Below are 20541 nucleotides of genomic sequence, written 5' to 3'. Positions count from 1 at the left end.
TGGGGTAGTAGAAGTCAGCTATTGTTGGGGTTGGAAGGGTAGAGGGTGGTGGTGGGAGGGAGGGTTATTATAGCTGCTCATTGTTATTATTGTTTTCTATTTGTAATTTATACACAACAGTTCCACAGCAAATTGTTCCTTTTTATACTTTAATAAAAAGATTTAAATATAAAATCACTAGTAAAAGAAGCCCGTTTCAGAGCAAATGAAACGGGCGCTAGCAAGGTTTTCGTCGCCAACACCCTCCTCCCTCCCTGGCCAACCCCTTCGTTGTTCTGGCATTGCTCTGCCCCCAACGTCATGACGTTAGATGCGAGGGCGGGGCCCGGAGCGATTTCCCACCCACCCCCGCCTCCCTGCCTGCCAACCCCTTTGTTGTTCTGCCATTGCTCCGCCCTCAAGGGCGGGGCCCGGAGCGATTTCCCACCCACCCCGCCTCCCTGCTTCCCTCCCTGCCAACCCCTTCGTTGTTCTGCCATTGCTCCGCCCTGGGGCCCGGAGCGATTTTGGTGGCTTCACCACCACGAACCTTCAAACCTTTTTGAAGGAAGTCAGAGCTTGGCTTTACTGACGTCAGTGTCCTCAGAACGTTGAGGGTGAGTTTTATTATAGTAGATAAGTGTCTGAAGCTTCTGCAGATGAGAACAGAGCCCAGGGGCATGGGGCTGAAGACAGAACCCTTGGGGATGGGGACAAATTTTATCCCCGTGTCGTTCTCTAGCATTTAGTATGTGCTAGTTGTTATCTCACGCTAAATCCATTAACGCACCTTAGAAAAGGAGCCCTAAATATAATGAATGCACATCCCCTACTATTTTCCATGCTTGCTTTCTCCCAGAAATTCCTTGTTTAACGCCTTTAAAAATACCATTCTGACTTTTCTCTTCTCACACCAAATTGATTCCGAAATGCTAGCTTGCCTGAAGTGTTGCAGATTTTCAGGCTCCTGTTTTCTGTTCTTTGCCTGTTGTTCTATATTTTACGAACACCTAAAAGCTTCCCTCCCCCAGAAACACTGTCACAGTTTTTTTTCTTTTTCTAGCAAATGTAACTCTTTCAAAAGAAGAGATTGCACAAGTGATCATTTTTATTTTGGCTGTTGTTTTTTTTTTCTCAAAATCTCAACACTTCATGCATGTGCACAAGAAATACTACTACTACTACTATTTAGCATTTCTATAGCGCTACAAGGCGTACGCAGCGCTGCACAAACATAGAAGAAAGACAGTCCCTGCTCAAAGAGCTTACAATCTAATAGACAAAAAATAAATAAAGTAAGCAAATCAAATCAATTAATGTGTACAGGAAGGAGGAGAGGAGGGTAGGTGGAGGCAAGTGGTTACAAGTGGTTACGAGTCAAAAGCAATGTTAAAGAGGTGGGCTTTCAGTCTAGATTTAAAGGTGGCCAAGGATGGGGCAAGACGTAGGGGCTCAGGAAGTTTGAGATCTTTCTGCACAACATGTGCAAAATACAAAATCGGGAGCTGCAGATACTTACGGTTCACACGTTCCGCTATTGTTGAAATGATTGGGCTGGCACTTACAAACTGGTATGTCCTGTATTTGGCAATACGTCATGGTATCCTTAACTCCACAGTCTGGCTCACAGGCTGTTTTTAAAGAAATAAAACACAGACATTGCTCAAAGTTATCCAATAAACTTCAGGACAAATTAGTATCTTCGGCTTATGTGAAGTCTAGTGGTTTAAAATTCATAATGCTTTTTATCTAACTCAAGTACAAATCAATTTATGGATCCAGCTTCTCCTATATAGGCATGCAACTCTGGAATGCACTACCAAAAGCCGTTAAAACAACGTACGACCACCTCAACTTCTGGAAATCACTAAAGACCAACCTATTCGAAAAGGCATACCCTACTGACCCAACTTAAGTGCCTGAACCCAGCAACACAAAGAAACCAAAACTTGTAATGAACACAATGAACACTATATAACTCCTTAATGTGTCTGTAACACATTTATCTCATGGACAATAACATCACTCTGTATTTGTTTCATCACCGGAGGTGGCTAACGCCTCACGGTAATATGTAAGCCACATTCAGCCTGCAAATAGGTGGGAAAATGTGAGGTACAAATGTAACAAATAAATAAATAAACCGGGAGACGAGACATAATTCCACGTAACCTGTAGTTTATCAGAGCTCAACCTTGAGCCACGGTGGTCTACTGCATGGTGACAAGCACTGATTAGTAAGAGGACAAAAGCGCCAAAGTCCTGGGGGCCTGAGCCCCCTCCCCCTCCCCTCTATCTTTCCAAAGAGGTTGACTCTTAAGGGTAAGTGCCTGCCAGCTTAAAACACCTTGGGATATTAACACTTGAAATGGAACCTGATAATCACCATTAGGAAGGTGGCTGCAGGACTCTACTGAAATAGGGCAACAACCAGATTCCTTCATCAAATCCATGAGCATATATATCCAATAAATTCTCCTCATGTTGGCCCGGGTGATGGCAGGGACGTCATCCACACTTGATGTGACATGATGATATTTCAATAACTCATCAATGAATTAGATCTCTATCCATATAACATGTAATGTGGTACGTTCATGTTAGATGGAGGAAAAGGTAAAATTATGTATCATACCTGATAATTTTCTTTCCATTAATCATAGCTGATCAATCCATAGACTGGTGGGTTGTGTCCATCTACCAGCAGGTGGAGATAGAGAGCAAACTTTGCCTCCCTATATGTGGTCATGTGCTGCCGGAAACTCCTCAGTATGTCGATATCAAAGCTCCATCCGCAGGACTCAGCACTTAGAGAATTACACCCACAAAGGGACACTCTGCCCAGCTCACCACCGCCGAAACGGGGGAGGGGAATTAACCCAGCTCATCCCCACACAAGTGGGGGAGGGGAATCCGTCCAGCTCATCCCCGCGGAGCGGGGGAGGGACACTACCCCGCCGATGCGGGGGGATCTGGCTTATCCTGCAACCGCAACCGCGGGAGGAGCTGACTGACCCTAACACCGCCGAAGCGGGAGGGGTACAAAGCTGCCCTACAGCCGCACGAAGCGGGAGGGAGTGCCGGCAGAATTTAAGTCTCAATCCAGCCCCGTAAAACGGAGGGGAGAGGAATGCAGCAGCTCACTGTAACACAAACTCGTCTCAACTCTTGAAGAATCCAAGTGAAAAAACTTGAACACGAAGTCCTCCTGAAGTAACTGAAGACTAAACTTGAACCTAAAATTCAACCAGAATATAAACAGTACAGATATCTGGGAGGGGCTATGGATTGATCAGCTATGATTAATGGAAAGAAAATTATCAGGTATGATACATAATTTTACCTTCCATATCATCATGCTGATCAATCCATAGACTGGTGGGATGTACCGAAGCAGTACTCACCCAGGGCGGGACATTGAAATCCCTGAACTCAACACTGAAGCTCCAAACCGGGCCTCCGCCCGGCAGCCACAGTCAAGCGGTAATGTCTGGAGAAGGTATGGGCCAACGCCCAAGTTGCCGCCTTGCAAATCTCTTCCAAGGAGACGGACCCGGCCTCTGCCATCGAGACCGCCTGAGCTCTAGTGGAGTGGGCCTTCAACTGAATAGGCGGCACCTTCCCCGCGGCCACATAAGCCGCTGCAATGGCTTCCTTGACCCATCTTGCCACTGTAGGCTTAGCAGCCTGCAGACCCTTACGAGGACCTGCAAACAGGACAAACAGATGATCCGACTTCCGGAAATCATTGGCCACTTCCAAGTATCTGATGATGACCCGTCTCACATCCAGATATTTGAGAGCAGAATACTCTTCTGGGTAGTCCTCCCTACGAAAGGAAGGGAGACCGAGCTGCTGACTCACATGGAAGCGAGAAACAATCTTGGGTAGGAAGGAAGGCACTGTGCGAATAGTCACTCCTGCCTCAGTGAACTGCAGAAAAAGTTCTCGACAAGAGAGTGCCTGGAGCTCGGAAACTCTTCTGGCTGAAGTGATAGCCACCAAAAAGACTGCTTTCAACGTCAGGTCTTTCAGAGATGCCCTCGACAAGGGTTCAAAAGGCAGCTTTGTAAGGCTCTTAGCACCAGGTTGAGATTCCACGCAGGCACCACTGAGTGCAGAGGAGGGCGCAGGTGATTAACTCCCTTGAGGAAACGCACCACATCTGGCTGCAAAGCCAGGGAAGCACCCTTCAGGCGGCCCCTGAAGCAAGCCAGGGCCGCTACCTGGACTTTCAGGGAACTGAGCGACAGGCCTTTCTCCAGACCTTCTTGCAGGAACGCCCGCACTGAAGAAATTGGAGCAGTAAATGGAGAAAGTGAACCTGCTTCACACCACGCTGCAAAGGTACGCCAAACCCTGGCGTAAGCAGTAGAAGTAGAGCGCTTCCTCGCTCTCAGCAGAGTGGCGATGACCTTGTCTGAGAAGCCCTTCTTCCTCAGACTCTGCCGCTCAATAGCCATGCCGTAAGACCAAAGGGGGAGGGATCCTCCATCACCACAGGACCCTGATGTAACAGGCCCTGCTCCACTGGCAGTCGCAGAGGTTCGTCCACTGAGAGCCCGATCAAGTCCGCATACCAGGGACGTCAGGGCCAATCCGGACCCACCAGGATTATCCGGCCCGGATGCTTTGCCACCCGGTCTAGCACCCTGCCCAACATGGGCCAGGGCGGGAACACATAGAGAAGCTCTTGTGTCGGCCACTGATGGAGAAGAGCATCTACTCCCAGGGATTGAGGGTCCCGTCCTCTGCTGAAAAAGCGCGGCGCTTGGCAATTGGCCGATGACGCCATCAGATCTAGGCTCGGCTGGCCCCAGCTCTTCGTGATGTCCAAGAACGCCTGAACAGATAGCTGCCACTCTCCGGGCTCCAAGGTATGGCGACTGAGAAAGTCCGCCTTGACATTCATGACTCCGGCAATGTGGGCCGCTGACAGCTGTTCCAGGTTCGCTTCCGCCCACTGGCATAGATTCATGGCCTCCTTGGCTAGAGGGGCGCTCTTGGTACCTCCCTGGCAGTTGACATAGGCCACAGCCGTGGCATTGTCCGACAGGACCCGTACCGGCTTCAACGCCAGTACCGGGATGAACTCCAAAAGCGCCAACCGAATGGCTCTGAGTTCCAGGAGGTTGATAGACCACTTTACCTCTGCAGGAGACCAGAGCCCCTGCGCTGTCCTTCCCAAGCAGTGGGCTCCCCAGCCCGAAAAAGAGGCGTCCGTCGTGACGACAATCCACTCCGGGGTCACCAGAGGCATTCCTGCAGACAACTTGTCTGTCTGCGTCCACCAGCTCAGCGCCTTGCGCACTGCTGGGTCCAAGGGAAGGCGCACAGCATAATCCTCCAACATCGGAGTCCAGCGCTGCAGCAGAAAGTGTTGTAGTGGTCTCATATGAGCCCTGGCCCAGGGCACTACTTCCATCGTGGCCGTCATAGAGCCCAACAGCTGCACATAGTCCCAAGCCCGAAGAGGAGAGGCTACTAGGAACTGGTCCATCTGAGCCTGAAGCTTGACAATCCGATTGTCTGGCAGGAACACTCTGCCCATTTGGGTGTCGAATCGAACTCCCAGATACTCCAGGGACTGAGTTGGGCGCAGCTGGCTTTTCTCCCAGTTGATGATCCACCCCAGGGAGCTCAAAAGAGCAACCACCCGGTTCACAGCTTTGCCGCACTCTGCATAAGAGGGGGCTCGGATCAACCAGTCATCCAGATAAGGATGGACTTGTACTCCTTCCTTCCTCAGGAAGGCCGCGATGACCACCATTACTTTGGAGAAGGTCCGCGGAGCAGTAGCCAACCCGAACGGGAGGGCTCTGAACTGGAAGTGTCGGCCCAGTACTGCAAAACGCAGAAAGCGTTGATGAGGAGGCCAGATGGGAATATGCCAGTACGCTTCCTTGATGTCCAAGGATGCCAGGAACTCTCCTGCCTGCACTGCCGCTATAACAGAGCGGAGGGTCTCCATGCGAAAGAGCCTGATTGACCCCTTGAGGTCGAGGATAGGCCGTACAGAACCTCCTTTCTTTGGTACCACAAAGTAAATGGAGTAACGTCCCTTGCCAAGCTGATTTTCTGGCACCGGAACGACCGCTCCCAGGCGGATCAGATTGTCCAAGGTCTGCTGCACTGCCACAGCTTTGACCGGAGACTTGCAGGGAGAGAGTACAAACCCGTCTCTTAAGGGTCGGCAGAACTCTAGCTTGTAGCCGTCTCTGATGACTTCCAGCACTCAAGCGTCTGAAGTTATTGTGATCCACTCGCCCAGAAACGAGGACAGCCGTCCTCCAATCTGCACTGGGGCGTGGACCAAGGCCCCGTCATTGGGTACGAGACCCTAGGGGAGGACCGGAGGGAGCACCTCCGGGACGGCGGTCTCTGCGAAAGGAATGCTGCTTGGGGGAGAAGTTCCTCTTGAAGGAAGAGGGGGCAGAGGAGCCCGACCTGCCCGGGCGGTACCGACGGGCTTCCTGAAACCGTCCTCTGGAGGTACCGGGGCGAGCACTAGCCCGAGCCCTGACCTCTGGTAACCTCTTGCCCTTAGACGTGCCGAGATCGGTCACGATTTTGTCCAGCTCGACCCCAAAGAGCAGCTTGCCTTTAAAAGGCAATCTAGCCAGGCGGGATTTAGAGGCGTGGTCAGCAGACCTATGCTTCAGCCAAAGCCACCGCCGCGCAGAGATTGTCTGAGCCATGCCTTTAGCTGAGGCCCTCAAGACATCATACAGCAAGTCTGCCAAATAGGCTAAGCCCGATTCCAGGGCCGGCCAATCAGCCCTCAAGGAATGATCCGAGGGGGAAGCCCGCTGCACCATAGTCAGGCATGCCCTGGCCACATAGGAGCCGCAAACTGAGGCCTGCAAACTTAAAGCAGCCGCCTCAAAGGACGACCTCAAGGCCGCCTCCAATCTTCTGTCTTGGGCGTCCTATAGGGCCGTGCCACCTTCCACCGGCAACGCCATTTTCTTAGTCACCGTAGTGATTAAAGAAACCACGGTAGGCCACAGATAGGCCTCACGTTCACTTTCAGGCAAAAGATAGAGGCGGGACATAGCCCTAACCACTTTAAGGCTCGCTTCCGGGACATCCCACTGAGCCGAAATTAAGGTGTGCATGGCATCATGCACGTGGAAGGTTCTATGCGGGCGCTTCGTCCCCAGCATAATGGCAGAGCCAACAGGGGCTGAGGGAGAGACGTCCTCCGGAGAGGAAATCTTCAAAATGCCCATGGCCTGCATTAACAGGTTGGGCAAATCCTCTGAGCAAAGAGCCACGCTGCAGAGGGGTCATCCGCTCCATCCGAGCGGGGATCCGTCTCCTCCAAGGAATCCGCAAAGGACCGTTGGGAGAACTCAGATACGCTGCCCTCATCTACATCGGAGGAGACAAAGTCCTCCAAGGCCTGGGAATCAACCCGAGGGCGTTTACCTCCGGGGGCCTCAACCTCTTTACCAGACGAGGGAGCAGGGGCAGCGTTTTGCATAAGGAAGGCCTGATGCAGCAGCAAAACAAACTCGGGGGAGAAACCCCGCATACTGTGCACTTCCGCAGCCTGGGCTACAGCCCTAGACGCACCCTCAACCGGCGCTCGCAAGAGCGGGGGAGAGACATGCTGCGCATCCAAGATGGCGTCCGGCGCGACACTCCGCGAAGGAGCCGCGCGGGAAGAACGGCGCTTAACTTTAGCCGCTTTTGTGCCGTCGCCCAAATTAAGGGCGTTCATGGCATCAATGTCTCCCACCTCAAGGGCGGCCCAAGAAGAAGCCGTCCGAGCCGCGTGGCCGGCCAATATGGCGGAGGCGAGCCGCGGGGGATGGGCGTTTATGGCGGGAAAAACCGCCACACCGGAGGAAGGGACCGGGACACTCATCGGTCACGAAACTGTCACCCAACAGGGCGAATCAGACTTTAAGACCCCCGCATCCCCTCTGGAAGCGCACACGCGATCCGGGGAGCGACTCTTTGCGCCCTCGCCCTCCGACGCCATAGGCCACGTGGAGACCAATCGGGGAACAACCTGCCCGCTATAAAAGGTAAAAATTACCTGCTGTCCGCTCCAAGCTGTAACGACCTGGTGTCCCAGTGAGTAGCTGCAATAAACGTTTAAATAAATGTCGAAATAAAAGCCTTTAAGGACGTTCAAAATTTTTTTTTTTTTTTTTTTAAACGGAGCCAGCGGGAGGGGGGAGAAAAGGAGGGACCTGGCGCCATCAGGTTTGCACTTGCTCAAGAAGAGCCCTCAACCCCAGGCACTCAACAAAACCTAAAAATTAGGCTTGGAGGCCTAGCCAGAGCTGCTGCTGTGTGTGACCACCACCTGCTGAGATAGAGAACATACTGAGGAGTTTCCGGCAGCACATGACCACATATAGGGAGGCAAAGTTTGCTCTCTATCTCCACCTGCTGGTAGATGGACACAACCCACCAGTCTATGGATTGATCAGCATGATGATATGGAAGCCTCAAATACAGATAGACACTCCTTTGTTGATTAGTTACTCAACCTAAGGGAGCTCCATCCAATCATCACCGGCTAAAAAACCTCCTTAGTTCTAAATATGTGATCCCGAGGACACTTAATTCTACTGTTTAATAGTGTTGTATGGATCACTTATCTCTCCAGCTGTTCAGTCGTCTTATCACCTTCCACGGGCCAACTTCGGCCCGAGTTTCGACTCCTGCATCAGGGTTCGTGCCGTGATGCCCTTCGACTGTTGTATTCAGTGCTGGCTTTCCCTTACAAATCACAGTTATGATTTGCATGAAGCATCGCCACATTGCATTGGACATAATCTATTTTTTTAGCCAGAGGTTTAATCCTACCTTTAATTGGTGTTAGCACTAGGTGTTATTCTATAAATTAGCACCTGGGTGCTATAGCACAAAACTCCAAGGTAGGTGCAAAACTGGGAGGCGCATGGGCACCATGACTACTGCAATGGAATTTATGCGGGATGTAAAGAACAACTCACAAGAAAACTCCAGATCGCTCAAAACACCAGGTTGATATTTGGTAAAACACGATTCGAAAGTGCCAAACCCCTTCGAGAAAAACTGCATTGGCTGCCAATCAAAGAACGTATTGCCTTCAAAATCTGCATCCTGGTCCATGTGATTATCTACGGCGAAGCCCCAGGATACATGACAGACCTCATAGACCTACCAACCAGAAACACAATCGGAGCATCACGAACATACCTAAACCTCCACTACCCAAACTGCAAAGGACTCAAATACAAATCAACTTATGCAACCAGCTTCTCCTATATAAGCACACAACTATGGAACAAACTGCCAAAAGCCGTGAAAACAACCTACGACCATCTAAACTTCAGAAAATCACTAAAAGCCTACCTGTTTAAAAGGGCATATCCTACCGACCCAACGTAAGTGCCTGAACTCTGCAACACAACAAAACCACAGTTCGTAATGGACACCACATAACCCTTCCTCTTTTCTATCCCCACTACGCCCGAAACTCATCAACCTTACTCGACCACAACATCACCTTGCATTTGTTTCTCTACCAACTTGGTGAACGCCTTTACGGTACTATGTAAACCACATTGAGCCTGCAAATAGTGGGAAAATGTGGGATACAAATGTAACAAATAAATAAATAAATAAATAATGGACTAGATTCTATATATGGTGCCTGAAAAATCAGCACTGAACATATTTATGCCTAGGCATATTTGTAAACTGCATCTAGATTTAGGGACGCGGTTTAAAGAATATGTCTAGCTGGTTTAGAGAATACGCTTAGCGGCCATGCCCGTTGCTTGTCCATTTATGTCAAGTAAAACTTGGTGTAAATACTAAGGGCTTCTTTTATTAAACGGTGGTAAGCTCAATGCACGCTTACTGCTTGCTATACAGGAAGTACCGCCAGGCTACTGTAGCAGCCCGGCGGTAATTCCTACCGCTAGCACACCATCATTTCTGGCGCTACAAGAATGTATTTATTTTTGTAGTGCCGGAGTGTACCCAGCGGTAATTGGGCAGTGCCGTGTGGTGTCCAGTTACCGCCAGGTTAGAAATGGCCATGCGGCTGGTGCTTTACTTACTGTCTGGCAATTTTCTGTAGGAAAGCAAGACTTCCCTTTTACCAGCTGCTGAAAAAGGAGGCCTTGGTGTACATAGTCCTCTTTTGCCGCACCTTGGTAAAAGGGGCCCTAAGCTAGGTGCAGAGCAGTAGGGCCGCTAAGAGACTAGGTTGGGCCCGGGGCAAGGCCACCCCGCCTCCGCCCCCCCGCCGCTGCCGCCCCCCATCGCTCCCCCTGCCACTGCCACCCCCTATTGCGCTCCCCTGCTGCCGTCCCCCACCGCTGCAGTTCACGGTCTCACCTGCCTGCCTCCACGGCTCCGGGCCCTCTGCATTCAAGGCGGCAGTCGCATATCACCTGTCTTCTGGCCTTCCCTCCCTGTGTCCCGCCCTCATCTGATGTAACTTCTGGTTTCTGCGAGGGCGGGACACAGGGAAGGAAGGCCCGAAGGGAGGCAATCTGTGGCTGCCGCTTCGAATACAGGGGGCCCGGAGCCAAGAAGTCAGGCAGGTGAGATCGGGGACTGCAGCGCCGGCGTCCTGACCCCGGCTCCGGGCCCTCCTTGGAGGCCCGGGCCCAGGGAATTTTGTCCCCCTGCCCCCCCCCCTCTTGGCGGCCCTGCAGAGCAGGTGTATTCTACAACCATGCGCATAGATTTGCAGAACACCCATGGTCCACCTATTCCACGCCCATAGCCACACCCCCTTTTTGGCAGCGCACATTTGAATTTACATGCACCACTTTACAGAATATGCCTAGCAAGTTGTGTGTGTAAATTCTAATTAATGCCAATTAGTATCAATAATTGCTTGTTAAGTGGCAATTATCGGTACTGACTGGCTTGTTAAGTAATCAAATTGCATGCGTAAATCCAAAATATGACAGGATTTCTTTCCACGCGCAATTTCGATCGTGCTAGACAGAATCTGGGGGAATGTGCATAACTTAAGCACAATCATGTAATGCACCTAAGTTTTGACACACCAATGCAGGTTTGCATTTGTAGTCTACAATAACTTAGGCATGCCTATTTGCCATTCTAGAACTGGCGCTAAGCGTGCCGCTTTGTAGCTCTTAAATCGAGGCACTAAATTGTAGAATTGCCTGCAAAGCCTTTAGCTGCCATCTGTTGCAAGCTTGGACAGCCTCTTAACATTTACTGTGCACCACCAGGGAAAAGAGAAATGAAGTAGCAGTGCATTGACAGCAGGTCCCAGATCAGAAAGCGTCAGTTATTACCTTTGCAAGTTGTCACCACCGGAGCATTAGGCCAATATCCTTCCTTGCAGTTACAAGTTGGAAATGTCGCATTGTTGTTAATGCAGTTTGTTGTTGTAAGGTTACAATACAAATTCTCTTCACAAACATCTGATGCTAAAATAAAAAACAAAATATTTGAATAAGACTGTACAAAATACGTTTTTATGTACTGATCTGCAGCAAGACACATTTCTTGTTGACACTTTTTATAACATGATCCATCCCCAGAAAATCTGCTCAGGAAATCCAGAAACTCTTGCTGGCCAAGGGCTGGAAGGAAATCTCTTTCAAGGTAGCCCTTAGCACTGCTCTCGTGCCAGTATGAGGTCCTGCAGTAGCAACAGCCACCTAGTGATAGGAGCCAGCTCTGTTCGTGTGGTGGGTGCTTGAGAACCCCCAATATCGAACAAATTCCTTGATTGTGTCTAGGGAGAGGCCATTTCCGTTGGGTTTAGCACCCCCAATAATTTAGAAAAGTTGGCTCCTATGCTCTAACTCCCTTGAGCTGCAGGGCATCACCTCTGTGATGTACCCACACCCTGCTGGTCTCATTAGGAGGCTTACACCCAAATTTTATGCCATGTGAATATGAGAGTTGAATCATAGTGGCAACCCCATGTAAAAAGCTGCAGAAAACAAACGGGAATAGACCATCTCCACAGCAAGTGCCAAGAACAACGATGGACAGTGGAGATACCCATAGGTCAAATTGACACCAATACCAGTAGCTGCGTTCAAGTCCTTATAAAAGCCTTTATTTTAAATGATGCTATTCCACATATTGGACTCGACACGGGCTGTGTTTCGGCGCCGACACCTGCATCAGGAGTCCTAACAAGTCTCCGGTGTCTATAACGGGAATACCATAGGCGTAGTTTGACTGTTTCATTTGGGGGGGGCAAAGAATGGGCGGAGCATATTAGCATATCATTTGCATATATACATATGCAAATGAATATGCTAATATGGAGGAAGGAAATGAAATTTACAGGCAAAATATCACAGGTGCACATTTCAAAAAGCTGACACATTTCAATTAATAAATTATGAATAAAATACTTTTATTTACCTTTGTTGTCTGATCATTTAGTTTTTCTATTCGCTTTGATCCCAGTGTCTTCTGTTTTATGCAGTGTCTTCTTTCCAGTAGGCTTCCCTCTGCTCCCCACCCTCCCAGTCCCATCCATCTCTTGCTCCTTCCCTCTGCTCTCCACCCCTCCCAGTCCCATCCATCTTCTGTTCCTTCCCTCTGCTCACCATCCCTCCGTCCCATCCATCTTCCCTCTGCTCCCCACCCCCCCCACGAGGTCCAAGATGGTGACTCCGTTTACCCCCTCTCTTCCTCCCTCCCTCCGGCGCAGGCAGCAGTCTTTTCCAGCGTTCCTGGCAGCGGTAGCGATGTACACGCTGCCTTCGGTCTGCTCCGGAAACTTTCTCTTCAAGTTCCTGTTCCCACCTATGCGGGAACAGGAACTTGAAGAGAAGGCTTCGGGGCAGAGCCAAAGGCAGCGTGTACAACGCTACCGCTGCCAGGAACGCTGGAAAAGACTGCTGCCTGCGCCGGAGGGAGGGAGGAAGAGAGAGGGGTAGACGGACACGCTCCTCTCCGTCCACTTGGCTTCCCTGCCCTCTCTGTCTGCGTCCCGCCCGAAAGGAAATGACGTCAGAGGAAGGCGGGACGCAGATAGAGAGGGCAGGGAAGCCAAGCAGATGGAAAGGAGTGCGTGCCTGCATGTGTTTTTTTTTTTAACTAATGGCGCGGTGGCGCCTCGCGTCGTTTGGGGGGGCATTGCCCCCCCTCGCCCCCCCCCCCCCAGTCTATGCCTATGGGGAATACCAATATTTCTATTCCTCAACAGAATCTAAAACTGCAACGGGTGTAGATCAGAAAGCAAAAGTAAATGTGAAATGTTAGGACTCCAGCTGGAGGAGTAGCCTAATGGTTAGTGCCGTGGGCTGAGAACCTGGGAAACTGGGTTTAATTCCCACTGTAGCTCCTCGTGATCCTGGGCAAGTCACTTAGGGGCCCTTTTACGAAGGTGCGAGAGGGCTAACGCGCGGGTAGCATACGCGAAATCAGCACTACCACCGGGCTAGCCTGTGCACCTGGCGCTAATTCAGAAGTTGGTGCATGCCGAATCTGGTGGTACAAAGTAATTTTCTATTTTCTACCAAGGTGGGGTGTTCCTGGTGGTAATCGGCAGATGGCACATGCTGCACAGTTACTGCATCATGTGAGCCCTTACCGCATAAATGGAACCACATAAATAACTATCAGGCCCCATAGTCTGGCAAGACCTGTAGGGCTGCCCTGCATAGAATCAAATTTCAGTGTTAGTCCATTGTAAAGGCTCAGAAATAAAAACAAAATTGGAAAATAAGGTGATGCCTTTTACTGGACTGGCTTAATACATTTTTTGACTAACTTTCAGAGGCCAAAACCCCCTTCCTCTGGACAAAAGAAACTGTTTTGCTTCAAGTGAGTTCACCTCTTGAGGTGCATAAAACCTGACTTTGGTGGTTGAGAATGGGACTTGATATACTGCCTTGTTCTGGTTTTTGCAACTACATTCAAGCGGTTTTCATAGTATAGACAGGCAGTGGCGTCGCGAGGGCAGCTGACACCCGGGGCGGGTCGCCACTGCGCACCCCCCCTTGGGTGCAGCGCGACGCACCCTCCCCCCTCCGTAGCGCAACACCCCCCCGCCCCGCCCCGCCCACGAGAACATACCTGGAAGGCGGTGAGGGGCGGGTGGGAGGTCCAATCCGCCCAGAGCACGCCGCTGGGGGGTGTCGGCGCCTCGCTGGTTCCTTGCTCTCGCCCGGAACAGGAAGTAACCTGTTCTGGGGCAGAGAGAGCAAGGAACCAGCGAGGCGCCGACACCCCCCAGCGGCGTGCACCCGGGGCGGACCGCCCCACCGCCCCCCCCCCTTCCTACGCCACTGTAGACAGGTACTTGTTTGTATCTGGGGCAATGGAGAGTTAGGTGGCTTGCCCAGAGTCACAAGGAGCTGCAGTGGGAATTGAACCCAATTTCCCAGGATCAAAGTCTGCACTAACCACTAGGCTACTCCTCCCAAGTGGCCTTCAGGCAGTACTGCCGATGGTCAAGGCCTGCTATGGCTCCGCCATTAGGAGCAAATTTTTCCGACCCTTTGAATTTGTACCTCATTCAGGGGGTCTTTTACAAAGTGTCAGTAAGCCCAACGCAGGCTTACTGCATGCTAAAACGGTACTACCACTGGCCCAACGCAGCCACAGGTGGTAGTGGCTGGAGCATGCACCATTTCCGGCCCTATGGGAAATTCTTTTTCCCTAGCATGGGCTAAGACGACGGTAATTGGGCATCACCGCACACTGCCCAGTTACCACTGGGTTACTATGGGAACCCTTACCGCCACCTCAATGGGTGGCGGTAAGTGCTCGCCACCTCATGACCATGTGGTAAGAGTTATCTCACGGGTTGGGGGGGGGTGGTGGCATTTTACTGGCTGCAGTAAAAAGGGCCCTGGCACGCAGGAAAAACTGCACCCGCCGGTACCACAGGGCCCTTTTTACAACAGCTTAGTAAAAGGACCCCTCTGAGCACTTTCATATCCCCGAGTGCATGAAAGAGGTGGGTTGCAGACTTACAGTGGTGGGGTGCTGACTTCCAATTCAGCTGTTAAAAAAGTGGCTTTACCTTGCAAGAGAAGGAAATGAGAGAATAGAAATCTGTGTAATACTTACTACTGAACCCTGAAAAGTAAGAATCAGATTCTGTGCCCTTGTTTATTGCATTTCTCACGATTTCTTCCTTTGCATTGGAGTTTTCTCTAAACATGTTAATTACTTTTACAAGTGTTCCAGCTCCTGCTTTCCATGTTCTGGTGCTTGCTGTTTGTTGTCTACAATCAGAATAGCACAGTTTAGGCAGGCAATAATCATATTTTTAAATTTATTTACAACATACAGTGTTTTAGCTGGTTGTTCCCAGCTACGGCAGAATAAAGAAACATAACCATCATGGTGGCTCAGTCTCCTTACAGTAGCTTTTGCATTTCTCTTGATACCCTTTTCCCTTGTGTTCTGCTGTTTTCTTTCTCCCTGAACACTTTTTAACAATATAACTAGTGAACATTATGTTTATCAATATTTTTAACAATGCAACCAGTGAACATAACGCCTTTTAACATAACGTAACCCTTCACCATATTTTTTTAAAGAATGGAACCAGTGAATAATACATTCATTAATCTCATTTACATAATATAACTCTTTACCACATCTTTGTTTCTCTCTTAGTCTGGTTTGACTACCCATAACAGTTCATCTCGTTTCTTTGGTGGCACAGGGGCCATTTTACTAAGCCACGTAGGTGCCCACGAGCGTCCAACGTACGCCAGTTCAGAACTACCTCCCAGCTACTGCACGGCCCAGGCAGTAATTTCATTTTTTATGCACGTCTACTATGCGCACCGGAAAATATATTTTATTTTCTGGTGCACGTGCTAATCAGGCAGTAATCGGCATTGTACACGCATTGACCATTACCACCCAGTTAATGCACGAGACCTTACCGCTAAGTGAATGGACGCACGTCAATTTTCAGTTTCCTGCACGTCCATTTTCAGCCAAAAGAAAAGGAGTTTTTTACCGGTGTGCTGAAAAATGGATCTGTCTGTGTCCAAAACTCACGCCTACACTAGGGTGTCGGCCATTTTTCAGAGCACCTTAGTAAAAGGACCCCACAAACATCTAGATATGTGTCTTAACCTTGCCCTTCCTGGTTTTGTTTTTTCATCTCTTTTTACATAAGTACATAAGTATTGCCATACTGGGAAAGACCAAAGGTCCATCAAGCCCAGCATCCTGTTTCCAACAGTGGCCAATCCAGGTCACAAATACCCGGCAAGATCCCAAAAATGTACAGAACATTCTATACTGCTTATCCCGGAAATAGTGGATTTTCCCCAAGTCCATTTAATAACGGTCTATGGACTTTTCCTTTAGGAAGCCGTCCAAACCTTTTTTAAACTCCGCTAAGCTAACTGCCTTTACCACATTCTCTGGCAACGAATTCCAGAGTTTAATTACACGTTGAGTGAAGAAACATTTTCTCCGATTTGTTTTAAATTTGCTACATTGTAGCTTCATCGCATGCCCCAAAGTCCTAGTATTTTTGGAAAGCGTAAACAGACGCTTCACATCTACCCATTCTACATTTACAAATAGTGTTCACCGTGGACACATAATTAGATTAATGCTTACCTCATTAGGAGTTTCATATCTGATTTTAGCTCAACTTTATTCAGTTACATTGGGATATAATTATTCAGATAAATTGTCACTTCTCTAATTTATTTTCTAGGTATATTTGTATGACTTAGAGTTTTAGAGGCTGATTTTCAGACCACAGGAGTTAGACTGGCTAACTTGCGCAATCAGCGCTGAGTGGATATTCACTGCTGGGCCATTTCCGGTGACCAGCATTGAATATCTAGTTTATTTTTGGCCGGTGTCAAGATAACCGGCTAAATTGATATTCAGACTTAACCGGTTGTCTTGAAACAGGCCAAAGATATTCTACCATTTCATGCAACCAAATATGGCTGTTAAACTCACTATAAAAATCGGCGGATAAGCCGGTTATATTGTGCAACATAACCAGCTAACCATTAGCTGCTAACCGGGGATTTTCAGTGGGGGATAGCGGGAGGCTGTGGAGATGAAAATGGTAATGGAATTCAAAAATGCATGGGACAAACACAAAGTAATCCTGGTTAGAAGGACTGGATCCAAAGAAGCTTAGCGGAGATTAGGTAGGAAAGCAGGTGCTGGGCTGACTTCTATGGTCTGTGCCCTGACTGAGGCTGAATAGATTTAGATGGGCTGGAGTGGAGCTGGGCTAGAAGCGCCAGTCTTGCAATCCAAAGGTGGCAGGTTCAAGTCCTACTGCTGTTCCTTGTGATCTTGGGCAAGTCACTTGACCCCAGGGCTGTGCCTAGGGTCTCTGGCGCCCCCCTGCAGACTATCAGTTGACGCCCCCCCCCCCCCCTGGTGAAAATGATCACTTGCCACACTGACAGGAACTGTCAGCAATATTCTTAGAAACAAATTGCTATACATTGCAAAATAAGATAGCAGATGTAAATTCTCAAAGTGGACATATTCCAAACGCTAAAATGAAAATAAAATGATTTTTTTTTACCTTTGTTGTCTGGTGACTTTCTTTTTCCGATCATGCTGGCCCAGTATCTGAGTCTGCTGCTATCTGTCCTCTTAACTCCATTTCCAGGGCTTCCTTTCCATTTATTTCTTTACTTTCCTCCTTTCTTCTTCATTTCTTGCTCTATATCCATTTCCAGCAATTTCTTCTCTCTCCCTGGGTCCTGTCCTCCCATCCACGTCCATCATTGTCCCTCTCTGCCCTTCCCTCCTCCATCCATAGCCAGCAATCCTCCTCCCCTCCCCTCCATTTCCAGCAAATTGTCCTCTCCCTGGGCCCCCATGTCCATCCTTGTCCCTCTCTGCCCTTCCCTCCTCCATCCATAGCCAGCAATCCTCCTCTCTCCCCTCCCCTCCATTTCCAGCAATTTGTCCTCCCTGGGCCCCCATGTCCATCCTTGTCCCTCTCTGCCCTTCCCTCCTCCATCCATAGCCAGCAATCCTCCTCTCTCCCCTCCCCTCCATTTCCAGCAAATTGTACTCTCCCTGGGCCCCCATGTCCATCCTTGTTCCTCTCTGCCTTTCCCTGCTGCATCCATAGCTAGCAATCCTCCTCTCTCCCCTCCCCTTCCAGCAATTTGTCCTCTCCCTGGGCCCTGCTGCTGCCCTCCCATCCATGCCTCTCTGCCCTCCCATCCATGCCCTCCCATCCATGCCTGTCAGCAATTCTCTCCCCTGCTCTGCCCTCTCCCCTCCTGTCCAGTGATTTCTTCTCTCTCCCTGCCCTGCATCCATACATGGCCAACAATTCTCTCCCCTGCCCTCCCCCCCACATGTGGCAGGCTGCAGCTCTCCCTCCTTCCTTCCTTGGTTCCCGCTCTGGCTCCCCGATCAGCAGCCCCCCCCCCCCCGCGTGTTTTAACCTTTACGCGATGTCAACCAATGAAGAACGCACAACAGACTCGTTTCCAGCTTCTCTCTTCACACAGTGTCCCGCCCTCGTGGGAACAGGAAATGCATCATCGCTGACGCTGAAGGCGGGACACTGTGTGAAGAGAGAAGCTGGAAACGAGTCTGTTGTGCGTTCTTCATTGATTGACATCGCGTAAAGGTTAAAACACGCGGGGGGGGGGGGGGCTGCTGATCGGGGAGCCAGAGCGGGAACTAAGGAAGGAAGGAGAGCCCGAGCTGCCTCGCAAAAGCGCTACGCTTGTGAGGGCAGCAGGGACGTCCGACGTCCACGATTGGGCTGGGGCGCCGGGGCGAGGGTAAGCACCGTGGCGGCGCCCTCCAGAGGTGGGCGCCCCCCTGCGGCGCTTACCTCGCTTACCGCATCGGCACGGCCCTGCTTGACCCTCCATTGCCTCAGATACAAACTTAGATTGTGAGCCCTCCTGGGACTGAGAAATATCCAGAGTACCTGAATGTAACTCAACTTGAGCTACTACTGAAAAAGATGTGAGCAAAATCTAAATAAATAAACTTCAGAAATTTTGGAATGGGGCAAGTGCCAGGCAGACTTTTATAGTCTATGCCCTAGGATAAATCAAGATCAGATATACATATGATGTATCACTTCATACCATATGTAATGAATTTATCTTATTGGGCAAACTGGATGGACCGTACAGGTCTTTATCTGCCGTCTTCTACTATGTTACTATGTATTCCCTGCTGAATATTGGCAGATAGCCAGTTAAGTGCTATTTAACCAGTCAGCAGCCGTTCTGGCCTGGTTAAATAGCGCTGATTATCAGGGAGTTAATGTTCAACTGTTAATTAATTACTTTCGGGCTGATATTCAGCCACCACAGGCCAGCACTTTGATTGCCCACCACTGGCGTTAAACCTGGATTTTCAAAGCTGGGCCATTTCTAGGCAACTGACATTGAGTATCCATGTTTGCCTGGCTGCTAAACACTTAACCAGTTTAGCCAATATTCAGAGGCTGACCAATTAAGCTATACCAGTTAAAGATAGGACTGCAATCAGGAACAGAAAATATGTCTTCGACTCCTCCCTCTCCTTCTCTGCACATATTCAACAGATTGCTAAAACCTGTCGTTTCTTCTTCTATAATATCGCCAAAATTTGCCCTCTCCTTTCTGAGCACGCTACCAGAACCCTCATCCACACTCTCATCACCTCTCGCTTAGACTATTGCAACTTGCTTCTCACCGGTCTTCCACTCAGCCATCTCTCTCCTCTTCAATCTGTTCAAAATTCTGCTGCACGATTAATATTTCGCAAAAGTCGCTGTGCCCATATCAGCCCTCTTCTGGAAGTCACTTCACTGGCTCCCTATCCGTTTCCATATACAGTTCAAGCTCCTCTTATTAACCTATAAGTGCATTCACTCTGCTGCCCCTCACTACCTCTCCACCCTCATCTCTGCCTGCACTCCTTCCCAGGAACTCCGTTCACTAGGCAAATCTCTCCTAATTGTACTCTTCTCCTCCATCGCTAACTCCAGGCTCCGTTCCTTTTATCTTGCCGCACCATATGCCTGGAATAGACTCCCTGAGCCATTATGTCAAGCTCCATCCCTGGCCGCCTTCAAATCCGGGCTAAAGGCCTACCTGTTTGATGCTGCTTTTAATTCCTAACTTGTCACCTGCTCGTAACCTTTATCTTGTCTTCCTCTCTTCACTAGTCCCTTTCCCTATGTGTCCTATCTGTCTGTCCTACCCTTATCCCTTATTTGTCCTGTCTGTCTGTCCTGATTTAGATTGTAATCTCTTTTGAGCAGGGACTGTCTTTTCTTCATGTTAAATTGTGAAGCACTGCATACCACTGGTAGTGCTATAGAAATGATTTGTAGTAGTAGTAGTAGTAATATAGAGATTTCTTGCAGGTTGATCTGGAAGGTCTAATACCAGTAAGTGACTTTGTTTTTAGAGGGTTTTCAAGAAGCGCTGCAGTGGAACAAGTGGCAGAGTGCAATTGAGTTTTGGTGTCAGTTGTAGATAAGGAGGTTCCTTTGAGGGTGAAATGTAAGGGGCAATGAGGGGGAAGCCTTGTTTTCATGCAGGATTGACCTTGCTGAAAAGACAAGTGTGGAGGTTAGAATGGAGGTGGAGGGAAACGAAATGAGGTTTTTGCCTA

General features: G+C 49.5%; 1 protein-coding gene across 7 annotated transcripts in view; it reads right to left on the bottom strand.

Annotated features, from left to right (window-relative positions):
* The window catches only part of MUC13 (mucin 13, cell surface associated), a 109342-nt gene that overhangs the window by 18220 nt on the left and 70581 nt on the right, over positions 1-20541 (bottom strand). For all 7 annotated transcript variants that reach the window (XM_030210529.1, XM_030210533.1, XM_030210531.1 and 4 more), the window contains 3 exons: positions 15019-15176; positions 11268-11402; positions 1499-1610 (listed from right to left, as the gene is read on the bottom strand). In XM_030210529.1, coding sequence (XP_030066389.1) covers positions 1499-1610; positions 11268-11402; positions 15019-15176 — 405 coding nt within the window. The remainder of the gene's footprint in view (positions 1-1498; positions 1611-11267; positions 11403-15018; positions 15177-20541) is intronic.

This window comes from Microcaecilia unicolor, chromosome 7, assembly GCF_901765095.1.
Source record: "Microcaecilia unicolor chromosome 7, aMicUni1.1, whole genome shotgun sequence".
Classification (NCBI taxonomy): Eukaryota; Metazoa; Chordata; class Amphibia; order Gymnophiona; family Siphonopidae; genus Microcaecilia; species Microcaecilia unicolor.
Note: the sequence above shows the minus strand (reverse complement) of the source record. Positions and strands in the feature narration are given on the sequence as shown.